Source organism: Prinia subflava, chromosome 18 (assembly GCF_021018805.1).
Source record: "Prinia subflava isolate CZ2003 ecotype Zambia chromosome 18, Cam_Psub_1.2, whole genome shotgun sequence".
In the NCBI taxonomy this organism is placed as follows: domain Eukaryota; kingdom Metazoa; phylum Chordata; class Aves; order Passeriformes; family Cisticolidae; genus Prinia; species Prinia subflava.
In genome coordinates, this window is record NC_086264.1 from 6,909,416 (window position 1) to 6,922,830 (window position 13,415).

General features: G+C 44.0%; 1 protein-coding gene across 14 annotated transcripts in view; it reads left to right on the forward strand.

The window, feature by feature from the left end:
- JADE1 (jade family PHD finger 1) overlaps nucleotides 1-13,415 on the forward strand; it is a 43,201-nt gene that overhangs the window by 17,992 nt on the left and 11,794 nt on the right. For 8 of the 14 annotated variants that reach the window (XM_063415313.1, XM_063415315.1, XM_063415311.1 and 5 more), the window contains 3 exons: nucleotides 4,364-4,446; nucleotides 7,787-7,944; nucleotides 10,989-11,176. In XM_063415313.1, the coding sequence (XP_063271383.1) occupies nucleotides 4,364-4,446; nucleotides 7,787-7,944; nucleotides 10,989-11,176 (429 nt within the window). The remainder of the gene's footprint in view (nucleotides 1-4,363; nucleotides 4,447-7,786; nucleotides 7,945-10,988; nucleotides 11,177-13,415) is intronic. The other 6 variants (XM_063415321.1, XM_063415317.1, XM_063415320.1 and 3 more) reach the window with 1 other exon arrangement.

Here is a 13,415-nt window from a genome sequence, read left to right on the forward strand (position 1 = left end):
TTGGATTTTTTTTTTTGGAATGAAAATGTATTCTTGACAGATCATTTAATAAAATGATGCAGTTAAAATTGATTAAGTTTTTCCTTTTGGGAAGCATGTGTTCTTCACAAGTGGGGAAAAAGAATGCACACTCCTTGATTGCTTTCTTCTATTATCAGGAGGCGTGTGTGTTACATACACCCTGTGGCAGTATTATAAGAACACTGTATTTACAGTGTGAAGTGTTCATAGCAGCCTTGGGAACAGGAAAAAAAATCCCTATTTGAGTCTGGGAAGTCCTTTGCAGCACCAGTGGTGTGTTAAAGCTCTGCCTCTCTTGCTGAGGATTACACCTTTTTCGTGGTTTGGGATCTCTTTTTGCTTGTTGTCCTTAAGTAGATGAATGCCAAAGGAAAACTAAGAGCATGCAATAGGAGTATGATCCCTCTCCCATTGTTCTCAGTGATGAAATCCTTTTAAAACACACAACACCTTGGTCATCTGAAAGAATCCAAACTGTAAAAGAATCCAAGTGGTCTTGGTCTCTCTCCCAGTGATGATGCACAGTAAGCTCCTGTGTTCATCCTAGACTTGCTGGGATCATGTGACATTTAATAAGATACCTTTTATCTCTGTAACCATGATGGAAATGCATGTTTTGGATGTGTTTATTTGGCTTCATGCCTTGGAGTTGTGTATTTTTCATATTTACTGTTTCTCACATGGCTTATGGTAGCATGGGCTCTCTTAACATCTCACTGTTTTTCCATCTGCTGTGAAACTCATTCTTCCCATGAGGTTTATAATGGTACCTTACAGAACTTTTATATCTTCCAAATCCCAGTGATTCAGACTTGCTGTATGATTTTTTTAAAATTTTAATTTTATTTTACCATAACCGAGTTTAACTCTTGTCTTGATCTTTAGTTGTTTTTCTAGTCTTGGTGATCCTCATCCAGTGTGGGACTAGGGCTAGTACTCAGAAAACTTGATGAACACAAATGATTTTTGATACTTAATGAAAGAGGATGATTTTGGTGAAGTGCCTGGAATCTTTCTGAAATAACTGAACTAGGTTCATACAGAAGAGCTGTTTTGAATCCTTTGTTTTGTTTTGACCAGAGTAGACTCTGCCTTCTGTATAATCCAGGGATGGTTCTTTCTTCATGCACACTCAGATGTACAAATCAGATCATTAACCACTGAAGTAGGTGTAATGGGCTGTGAATTTCTGCTTTCAGTGAGGTCCCTTTTCTGGATTAGGTATGAAAATATGGAAAGGCTGCTTAATAGACAAATAACATCCTTAATTTTCCTCCTGCACTTTTATTGGTGTAGGCAGAGTGGGTGGATGGCTTACTAATGAGAGCAGTTTGGGAAATGCAGTGACTTAGGCTTGGCACTGGTGGGGACAGTGACATTTTGCCACTAGCTTTGATGGAAGCAGAGTTGAAACTCTCATTTGGGATTTCAAAAGTAGTTAGATTCAATTCTGTTATGGGCAGGATAGTTTGCTGTCATTTGGCTGGCTCCTTCAATTTCTTACTTTCTTGTCTAAGCAGTGGCGCTGGTTTGAATCTATGAATTCAAGGCTTACAGTCTGGCTTGTTTATTCAGTGAGTAAATGTTTTCCCTATTGACGTGAAGCCCTTGCCAAAGGTCATCTCTTAGCTGCAGTGTGTAGTAAAACCTCAGTCCCATGAGGAATTCTAGCCTTTTCTCCTGGTATTATGGAGTTTACACTGCTCAGAAAAATCCTCTTCAGCCTCTTCAGTAACAGTGTTTCCACTGTGCCTTCTCTGTTTTTGTGTGCTGGGAAGTGGCTATTACAGAGCTACCTGAGAAACTTTCTTTCCTTGTTCAGTGTAGCGAGGTAGTTGGCATGGAAAAAAACACTCACTGGAATAGATCCTGAGGAAGGCTGGCTGTGTTTGACTTGTCTCTTACACATGGAAATTTTACGTCGTGTGCTTTCACATGCTACTTAAAAAATCATAAAAAGTGAAGCTCCTGTACTTGGATGATAAGAGTTAGCCTTTTGTGAAACGTGGAACAGTTAATTAATCCAGTGAGCAAACCCTTGTGTACATGGACATATGAGTGTGCATTTAAGACACTTGTTCTGATGTGTAAGATGACACAGTGAAGAAATGGAGATGGGTGAGATATGGCAGGGATTGTCTTACTCCTCACCTTTGTAGCTTCTTTGTGGCATGAGAGGGACCTGGAAAAAGCTGCCCATACTCTTTTTTAATTCACTGTATGATAAATTGTCATCAGAGCTGAAATAAAGGACACTGGTAAAGACCCAGAAATACATCACACTGCCACTACATTAATTTTGTCAGATGCTTGTCTTACTTGGAAGCCTCCAGACTCACAAGCTCATCTCTCACAGAACTTGAATCAAACACACCTTGCCCATACACCTTGTTGTCCTTAGTTCTTTCTCTTGTGTGCAGGCTCTCTCTCCCAGGTCCAGCAGTGTACAGAACCACTCAGATCCACAAATGAATTGGGTATTTGCAGGTGCTGACTTGCTGGTGCAGCACTTTAACTCGCTGAACACCTCAGTGGCAGATAGTTGGTCAGATATTAATGTCTTGCCAATGGAAAATATCAGAACCCATGAGAGCTGAATACTAATCTGTGTGGGTATGTATGTGGTCTGTGACTTCTAGGGAGGCTGTTGATTAAAGAAATCACATCTCTCTGAGTGTTAAAATGTTAACATTTACATTGCTGCATTACAGGAAATAAATCTGGATTTTTGTCGTGCATTTTAGCTGTGTATCTCACTGTTTTTGTGAGAGATTTTACTTATTCCCTTCTGACCTTAAGTGGAGTTTGGGGATGGTCTGATAGGATCCTCCCAAGAAGTTCATGCTCCTGCTTTTGTTTCTTCTTCAGTTTTCAAGGGAACATTTAAATGGAATGATAGATAAATGATCTTGGGAGTCTGGCTTTTCTCACAGATTAATAAATGGCAGTCAGTCACTATTTTTCTTCCTTTTTCTTCTTTTTTTTCCCTTCACAGAACAAAGGAAGAGGGCTGATAACTTCACCATCTTTTGTGTTAAAACACTACCATTTTCTTAAAATTATACTCTCTGTACTCTTACCTCAGGAGATAAGATTTTTAGCTATTTGCTGGGAACATTGCTTCAATTTTGACCATTATGCATATTCTGTGTAATATCTGTTATTCGTTGCTGTGTTCCAGAGAGGTTTTATTGGGGGAGATTCCTTAATGTATCACTAAATGAAAAGAGAAGACAAACAGATAACTAAAACATAATGAATTCAGTCATATCTTTCCAATGGAAGACTTGGACAGTTACTTCACTTCTAAAATTATTATTTTTTTTTTATTTTTAATAGAGATCTTATCCCATCCTATGTTTTTGAGCAGGGCTTTCTGATCCTTGAGAGGTTTCTGTGGGCTGGTGTGAGGCAGTGCTGCTCTCACAGACTGCAGCCTTACCCTTTTTACTCCTACCATGTTTGTGCACAGACAGTGAAGGAATGAGCAGTTTGGGAAGGCCTTTGCATCAGTTTGCTTCAGTTTGTCTACAATTAATGTCCACATTTGCAAGTTCTGAGTTAATGACACAGGTCTTAGCTTCCCTATGAGATGGGCCTAGAACAAATCCTTCATCTCTGCAACCCAGAAAGATTTATTGGCTTTTTTTTTCCTTACTGCTGTGTAGTTGGCAGTGGAAAATACCTGCTGTACCTGTAAATCTTACTGTGTTGAAATCAGTTGATTTGCAGAGGTATAATATATTCTGGTGTCAAAGCACTATCTTGTCAAAGGAGCGCAGATTCTTTCTCTTTTTCCTTTCCTCCTGTTACAATATTTCTGAAAGCTGACAGAGACTCTGTCAAACGGTTTCAAGGCAAAAAGGTATAATTTGTTTGGAATGTAGTGAGTAATTATGCAGGCAGAAATCATACAACCACACTGAGAGAAGAAACAACAGCTTGTTCTGTGGGCTCTGCTGTGGGTATGTGGCAGCTTGCTTCATTTTGCAGAGGCTTATGCCAGCAGAAATCAGGTAAACAGTGTAGGTATCTAGGACATTAACTTCAAAGAGTACATCCCAGGCTATTGGCAGAGCTCCTGGTCAGTTATTAATCTGCAGGAAGTCATTTATTGATGCTCAGGGGGAAAGATGTTATGAAGTGGCTTTTTTGGAGTGCTGGCTGGAAGGCAGGTAAGTGCAGTGCAGCCAGTACAGGCACACCTCAGTTAGGAAATGAGAACCAAAACAGACCCAGGAGAGTGATCACAGAAATTGAACTTTTATTTGCTGGTTCATTTTGAAAGAGTTTCCTGGAGGTTTGTCACAGAAGCCTGCAAATTATCATTTCTTTGTCCTAGGTCTGTCCACCTGGTCCCAGCATTCCAGATCTCAGCGTCGCAGGACTTCGTGTTCCAGAGATGAAGACCGGAAACCTTCTGAGGTATTTCTGGAATTTGACTTGCATTTTGTTACAGCTGTCAAAGCACCTGTACACACAATACATGCAAACCTGTTTTCTGGTAATGGATTTTTTTTCTGATTTTTTTTTCTTTCTACATTTTGGCTGGTACATACCTCCCCTCCCTCTCCCCCCTCCCCTGAAGATTAGAGAGTTCAGCTGTTGGCACAGCTACTGCCACCACCAGTTTCTATCTGTGAATTTTGTTGTAGTCTGACACCCATTCAGCATAGCTGCAGAGTCTCCTCGTGCTATTTTAGGCATCAGGCTTTATTTGCAGCTTGATTTGTGAACAGTGGAAATTTACATTAGGTGCATTTATTTCATAGTTTGTACTGGGGCTTGGTGTGTGTGATCTTTGCTAAAGTGCTTGTCAAACTAGAAATCTGCTTCCTGACAGTTCTGTCTCGTCTAGTGCTTTGAAGAAATACTATCAGGGGAGATAAAAATCTTTGAACTTTCCAGGTTGGATCAGCTGTTAGTAACACATAAAATGTGATCCATTTCTTTGGAAATGTTCTTGCTGAATCTTCCTGTCTTCAGGCAAAATACTACACTGCAGACTTCATAGAAGCTGCAAAGAAAGGATTAGCTCTGGGAGGTGGAATTTCTCATTTATTGTACTTGCCCAGTACATGTATTCCTTACACATTAGTGAGTGGTGTTGAGGAAAAACTGCTTTATTAATCTTCCTAATGACAGTGTACTTGAGTCTCAGAGAAGAGTTTTCACAAGGGGAATCCCATTCATTGTTCAGTATGAACTATGCCTAATATTGGTAGTTTCCCAACTCCTTTGATTGTTGGCTATTTAAGAACCTTTTCTTTTTTTTTTTTGTGAATGTGGAGATCTCTGGTGAATTTATTCTTGTTTTCTTTAGTTGCCTTTTGTGCATCCTTTAGAAGTAGCCCCTTATACCTGCTTTTGAGAATGACCTCGTGAAAGGCTATCAAGAAATTATCTGAGATAATTAGAAGTCTTGCTGTCGGTTTTTTTGTGTGCTTCTGTTTTCTTCTCTCCCTTACCTTGCTTGTGCTGTCAGAATCTTTGCAGTTTGTGCTGTTCTGATGTTTTCTCAGGCTGGATGAACTTCTTTTGTGCTTCCTTCAGCTCTGCTCACAGCCTTCCCCCCTGTCCCTGCTCGCAGCTGGCAGGGAAGCGACACTCGGGAGCTCCCCGGGTGAAACCCTGGGCTCACTGGAGCTGGTGGCAGAATTCCCACTGACTGCAGCGTGGCCAGGCTTTCACCCTTCAGCTTTGAAGTGTTCATTGCTTCTGAGAGCCAGCACTTCTGTGAGCTCTGCTTTCCTTCAGGCACTCTGATTGCATCAGCAGCTAGAGCAGAAAGAATGGTGTCACGGGGCCACTGGCCTGGGAAGGAGTTTCTTGGCTGTCAGGTGCTGCATTAGCTTTGCTTCTGAGAGAGTTTTGTGACAAGTTTATCCAAGAGCCTGAGTTATTTTGGCTCTGAGATTGAGTGAGGTCTGTGTCCCATTTTATATTTTTAGTCTTCTTTTAATTTGACTTTTGATTGCTTTAAGTCAAATCATTTAGAAGTGCAGAATGCCCTAGCCAGCTTGTTTGTTTTGTGAGCCCATTTACTTTGTGGCTTACTTTTCATTTCTTGATTGAAGCCTCACAGAACTTGTAATTGAATTGTTTTAAACATTTCATTATATTTAATTACCAGCATTCACCCTGTTCTTCATATGGCAATCTTTTTCTTTACTTTTTAATGCTGGCGGTTTTTCTGAACATGTCAAGACAAGTGTTAAGAAAAATGTCATGATTTTATGCTATTTTAATGACAAAACCAGAGTAGAAACAGAAACATATAAAGACAGAAGTGGGACAGTATGTATGTGTTGGGAGGAGGAGAGGTTTCGAGATGCACAGTGTGGCATGGCAAATCACATTGGAAAATATTCTCAGGAGTGTAATGAGCCATCAGATACACTAAAAAACTTCACAAAAATCCTGGATATTTCAGGTGTTTGAGCAGTGGATAACAGAAGTGGCTGCCCGAGTGTACACAGCTCTCTGTGTACAGCTGGTTGTGCCCCAGCCCCATGCAGCTGGGGCTGAGGTGACAGCCTGACCCTTGGTTTGGGGCTGGCAGGATGGGTCACTTTGCCCCTTAGCAGCCTCCTAAGGAGCCTGGGAGCACTGCCCTGAAAATCCAGTCTTTTCTGCTGTAGCTGCAGCGGGGGTGCAGCTCTGTGGGTGTTGGTTCTGACCACCACGGACTGAGATGTCTGCAGGGAGCTCTACCTGTCACCATCTTGTCCTAGTGGTGCTTATTTTCTGTCACCTGGTTGCTTTTTAACCCTTTCCTTTGAATGAGGCACGGAGTAGTTAGAAATCAGTGTTGTGGAGGTGAGGAGGGCCTTGCCCTTTGTGGGGAGCAGGCTGGGAAGGGCTGGAACTCGTGTCAGCAAGTGCAGGCTTGTAGCTGGGATGCCTGTGATAGCAGCACCCGGCTTTCTGCAAGGCCAGCAGGCTGAGGCTGCCACAGCAGTGCCACAGCAGGCCTGCCACAGGAGAGAATCCCTTTTTATTTCATTCTGTGCCTTGTTGAAGACAGCATGGCTGCTTGTTCATGCCTGCTAGCTCACAGATTGCTAAACGTCCCGCTGGCTTTAAAGCTGGATGCCTTTGCAAAGGCAAAGGAAAATTACAACTGTGACACAGAGGTGATTGAATAAATACATGTGCTGAATGGGGAGCTGCCACCAGAATTCCAGTTTGGGTCTTATTTTTTTCAATCTTTTGGGTTATTTTTGTAAGTACTTGCACAAAGAGTCATCTCCTCAGAATTTCCTCTTGCGGCTGGTCATGGTGGAGTCACACCTTAGTTTCTACCACAGGGAATTTCTAGAATGTCTTACATTTCTAGAATGTAAATTTCTTGGTATGAGTCAGAGCTCCAATAATTTAAAAAAAAGAAAACAAAATCAAAAAAACCCCTCGAAAAGCCTGGGAGCAAAATTAAATCTTCCTTGTGCTGCTGTTTTACATCTGGGAGCTCCTGCAGTTTTTATTGCAGCCAATATGGAGGTAAAGGTGGGTAACACCTTTTAGAACAAGTCTGCAGTGCAGGAGGAGCGCCAGGACCTGTAGTGCAGTTAGGTGAAACCATCCTGGCAGTATTTGTGCCTTCAGCCACCCCTTTCCCTCCAGTTCAGCAGTGGGTGAGTGCACTGGTGGTACAGTGACCTTGTTCCACTCCGTGCTCCATGGTTACCCTGAAGCTGTGAATCGTAGAGTGTCAATATCAAATGTCAGTGTCTCTATTTTTCTCTCTTGGTCACTCTCTTTGCAGGTGTTCAGAACGGACCTGATCACTGCCATGAAGTTACATGACTCCTTCCAGCTGAACCCTGATGAATACTATGTGCTGGCAGATCCCTGGAGGCAGGAGTGGGAAAAGGGAGTTCAGGTGCCAGTTAGCCCAGGGACCATCCCAGAACCAGTAGCCAGGTATAGTTTGGAGGAATGTGAACAAATACACTCACATTGGTGCTAGCAGCTTATGCCTACATTGCCTTGCCTTCCTGAGCTTTATTGCACAATGCCCACCTAGGAAGGTCTTGATTCTCAGAGATGAAGAGCAACCTGCCTCACCTTTTGGAATGGTCAGAGAGGTCAAGAGTCAGGCCTGTTCTGCCCATGTGAAATACAAATGTCAGAGAACTGTTTTTGGCAATAAACTAGCGTGGAGTGTGATGACAGAACCTTGAAAATAGCTTCTATTTTTAAGCCAGACTTGAGCTCACTTAGCATTGCTGGAAAAGCCCTTGTCTGCTGTTCCCTGTGCTTATTTCCAAGCCATAGGTTCTTTTCAAGGACCAGTTGGACAAACCAGGCTTAAGAGCTAGAGAAAACACAGCATTTTGTTTTGTTTCTTTTCTTCTTTTTTTTTTTTGTGATTTCTTTTATTAACTAAGAAATTGATTGTACAACCTTTCAACTGTTTCAAGAACCGTCCAGATGTTCATGTAACTAAATAATGTGAGATTTTCTAGCTCTTATCCAAAAACTCCTTATTTTCCTTGCCGTGTTTGTTACACTTAGATATTATTTCCTGTTTCAAATTAAACACTGTGGTTCTAAGGGCAGGGTTGTGCTGCTGCCCATTTTATGCTTACTAGGGAGTGGAGAAAATAAGAGCAAGGATTTTTGCCATTTGATCATTCTAGATCTCTTTGAGTCAGTCTAGGCTGGCCCATAAGGGGTAACCAAATGACCTTGGTGTGACCACAGCAGCTCAGTCCTTGATACATGGCAAAAAAAAAAGTGATGATGGAACACTGGCTGCTTCTTTTTAGGTCTGTATCTGTGAGCTTTAGCCTTGGATTAAGGGGGCCGCAGGAGAGTTTGTTAGTGTTGTTTTTGTTCTGTGCAGCAGCCTGCAGAGTGCCCCACTGGGTCTGTGCAAGGAGGAGTTAACCTGCACATCAGGTACACCCTGTCCTTCCTCCTTCTAAAGGACTGGACCCAGAGCTCCAAGGACAGCCTGGCATTTTGCTCTCTGCTCTGCAGTTTGGGCCATGGGAACAGAGCCTTTCCCTGTGCCACACTGACCTGTCCCAGTCCCTGCAGAGGCACACACATGGTACATGTGCCCTCACACTGCCTGCTCCTCACTGATTCCTCTCTTAAGCATCTCCCAAGGCTGTGGGAGGCCAGGACACCTGTGGAGCTGAGCAGAGGAAAAACCTCCCAGAGGTCACTGCCCTGTGTCTGTCAGGGAGGTGCTTTGGTGGCTATAGCAGGGCCAGGTGCTCACTTAGGAGAGAGCTGTTCTCTGCCAAAGGCCAATAGAGATGTGGCTCCAAATTTAAGATGGTAAAAGACAAGGAAAGAAGGCCTCACAGTTATAGGTATTGGCACAGCAGGCACCACTCCTTTTTTTCTGCTGAGCTATCTTGTGTAATCCTGCTGCTGAGCTGGTCAGAGGGCCCATGGATGCCTGCTTATTGTCCTCTTTGCTCCCTCCCTCTCAGAGAGCCCTGCCCTGGTGCTGCTGGAGTGCAGGAACTGCTCTGTGCCTGACTTTGGGAGGGAACTGGGGGTGTTCTGCACATGGAATAAGCAACAGACAGATCAGAGATGGTGTAGGATAGAAGCAAAAGCTGTACAGGGAGCTGGTGCTAGTAAGGAACAGAACAGTGAATAAAAGGTGTGGTCTGGTAGTGAGTGGGCAGAGGGGCAGGAGAAAGGAGCGAGGCTGTGTGAGATTCACTGTAAACATGTGCTCAAGATGGACAATTCAGCTTTCAGTATGCAGTAAGGGTTGCCTTTTTTTTTATGTCTTTCTAGCACAGAAATAAAGCCAGTAAAGGGAGTTGTTCTGAGGTGAGAGTCACTGTGCTTGTTTCTTCTGTGCCACTGCTGTGGCAGGGTGCTGCCCAGAGGTTACGATTTCCACAGAGAGGTGCTCTGTAAGGAATTTATGATAAAGAAGATTTGGAGAGCAGTGGCCAGTTTAAAGTACGTTCTCTGTGAAGATGCAGTAGTCTGCAACATTTGAACACTGTGCAGTATGACCAGGAACAGTTTGGGCAGTGCAGTTAGGCTGGCAAGGTCACTCACATTTCTATTTTTCACAGCACCTCAGAAGCCCCAAATTCAGCATTTGGCTCTTGCTCACTGTTTCTCAGTGTCTGAAATAAGCTAGAAGAGGGGGAGCTTTAGGGATGTGCAAGACTGAAATAGGTAAAGGATTTACAGAGATCTGTTTGTGCAAATACAGCACTGGCAGAGCAGGATTTCTGCTAGGAGTTAAAAATTGGACCTCACATGGAGGCAGAACAGAGTGGGGTGTGGAGGCTGTGCTGCTTCTTGTGGAGTTTAGACTGTTCCCAGCAGAGAGTTGTGGCAACACAGAGTGTTGCAGTCTCCTCCCTTGTAGCACTAGCACCCCCAAAAATCATCTCCAGTGGTAGTGCAGGAGGCAGGCGTTTGGCCTGTTGCTCCTGGAGGTACCAGGGTTGTGTTGTGAAGTGGGTTTCATCCAAGCTCGATTTCAATGTGTGCTGTTAACTAAGAGAAAGGGCAAAGTCCTCTACTGAGACAGCCAGAAATACTCCTTTTTTCCTGGAATGTTCTTGTGGTCAGTATTTTAGTTAAACAGATTGATTGAAAAAAAGTCTTAAACCAGAGTTTAACATGTGTATATATGGCAGCCGCTGTGTAAATACAGCGTCCCTGCTTTGGCTTTAAACAAGTGTGAATTTCAGGTAGGAGTAATCACAGCTCTGTCCTCTAATATTAATTTTATTTGGCATTCTGGCAGTGAATTGGATTTCTAGACAACTCCAGTTCAGTTCTTACAGTACCACCAGTCAGTTATGGCAGTGCATGGAGCTGCTTTCCCATCTCAGTGGTGCTGGGTCACTGCTGGGGTGGTTATCTGGCTGCAGCTGGTGGTCGCTCTCACTTAAAGCATTTAAAGGAGTTCTCTAGAGCTGAGCCTCTCGGCAGCCCAGCCCTCCTCAGGCCTGCCTGGCTCTCTATTTCAGGGTTGTGTGCGAGACAAAGGCCGTCACCTTCACGCGCCCCAGGAAGTTCATCGTGTCGTCGGGCGCGGAGCCGCCGGAGCTGGGCTACGTGGACATCCGCACGCTGGCCGACAGCGTGTGCCGCTACGACCTCAACGACGTGGACGTGGCCTGGCTGCAGCTCGCCAACGAGGAGTTCAAAGAAATGGGTGAGCAACCAGTGATTTGGGGCCTTTTTAATTTTTTGTTTTCTTTTTAAAGCTGGAAATCTGAAGAATAATTTCAGGGAGGGCAGCCGTGGGGAGAGATAGTAGAGGTATGAGGAGATAGTAATGGTAGGAGTTGGGGTAGGCATGGGAAAGCAGATCTGATGGGATTAAGCCCTAAGATAGATGCCTTCATAACTCCTGTGTTGTATCTGCTTAGACCTGGTCAGAACCTGGCCACGTGTTTTGGTTTTCTTTCTCTGCTGCTTTCCATCTCACAAAGTTCCCAGTTTGCCATCTTGGTTCTCCAAGGGAACATCAGAGAGGCCACTCAGGTAGTCCTATTTATTTCTTTTTCTCTTAATCACAAATCTGTGTCATCATTTTAGCTCACAGTGTTCAGTGCAGAGAAGGCAGGACAAATTGTTTGGCAGGTTTAGAGAATCTGTGTCAGCTGAGTGGCGCAGGGAATGGGACAGTAAGGAATTCCTACACTGATTTATTGGAGGGAGCTCCCGAGTCTCACTGTGACTGTGTGCTGTAGTTCCAAAGCAGGAGGAAGAGCTGTCCCAAGGGGAGCTTTTCTGCAGAATGGGTTGTGTGTGAGAAAGGACAGGAGAGAGGGGTGAACTGAAATGTTTTCTTGAGTGCTTCAGGAGAGGGTTTCAGTGGAACTGAATAGGATGTAAGTCAGCACAGAACTTCCACCACATTGTTTGGCTGAGGGAAAACACAGTGCCAGATGGAAGAGGCTTGGACCTATTGGTGAACATTTTTGGGTTGTGTTTTGGCACTGTGGCAGTTCCCTCCTTTGTGTTGCAGTTCAGTCAAACATGTTTTACCTGGCTGTAGCCCATAGGTGGCATGGCTGAAGAACTGGTAAACCATAAAATGACCATTTATAACTCTGTTTTTCCTTTCTAAACTGGCACATGAAAGAAACAGATGATGTCTTGGCCTGGTCTCTTATCCAGGCCTTTTTTCCAGATCTCACATCAGCCCTGCTCAGGTTTAGTGTTGGGCTTCGAAGATTTCAATTTACGATTCCAGAGTTCAGGTTATCTTCAGAAGAACAGCAGCAGCAAGTTCCCTTGGCTTTCCTTGAGGGAAAAAGGCAATTTTTATTGTTTGTTTGATATCCTTCTATCCAATCTGTCTGTCTTTTGCCAAAGCCAGATGAGGTCTCCTACAGTGGGGTGTGAGCAGCACAAGGGGGACAGATTTGTACCTTTGCAGGGAGCCCCATTCCATTTAAAAGTATGTGCTGCACATGGCACAGTGAACAGCTAGAATTTGTTGGATCTTATGTTTTGGTGTAGTTTCTTGTGGTTTGTTTGCTCTAAATTGTTACCCACTCAGTTTTGCTGTATGCAGAGGGAAGGAAATGCTCCTGTCAGTACCAGGCAGCGTGTTGGGGGTCTTGGAACACGTACATGGGTTCTTGGTCAGACACTGCACACTGCAGACAAATGGACATTTGAAAAGTGAGCTACTCCCTGATCTGCGCCTGGAGCGCTTCCTTATGGTGTCCCTGCAGCCATGAATTCCCTGTGTTTTCTTTGATCCCTGTAGGACTGCTCCAGGTACTGAGAACATACAGTGGTTCTGTAGAAGAATGACTGTAAACATCAGAGCAGGAGCTGCAGCCCCTGCTTCCCTTTCTGTAACCCTTGCAAACGCACAGGCAGTCAGTCACATCTCTAAGGGTCACTTACAAAGTGAGAGCAGACAGAATTCAGCTACAAGCTGGTGTAAAACCTGCCATCATCTGCTTTGCTGGTGCAGCAGTTCTGGGTTGCAGGGCAAAATCCTTTCATCAGCAGGATTTTGGATGTTCCCTCTTGCTGCTTTTCAGCTGCTCAGTTTGGGTAGCATGGGATGCATTGATCCCTGCTGTAAGGATTTACCTGTCAGTAAGGGAAGCTGGGAGTACTTCTGTGGAGTGTTTGTCTTCTGATCTGGAGGAGCTAGAGAAGTCTTGTATTCTTTGTTTTGTGGAAACTTTTGGCTCAGTTTTTCACAGGGAGAGCTGAGAGTGTTCTTGTTAAAACACCCATCCTGAGGTTGCCGTCTCCTCTCTGTCTGGCCTGGTTGCAGCGAGGATAGAGCTCATTTCTTCTCAGTACCTGTTACAAGTGCTGTGTTTTGGATTTGCAATGAGAATGGTGTTGATAAGTCACTGATATTTTGGGGTCTGTGGTTATCCCAAGTCAAGGGCTCTTTTTTCCTTGTGAGGAGGTGA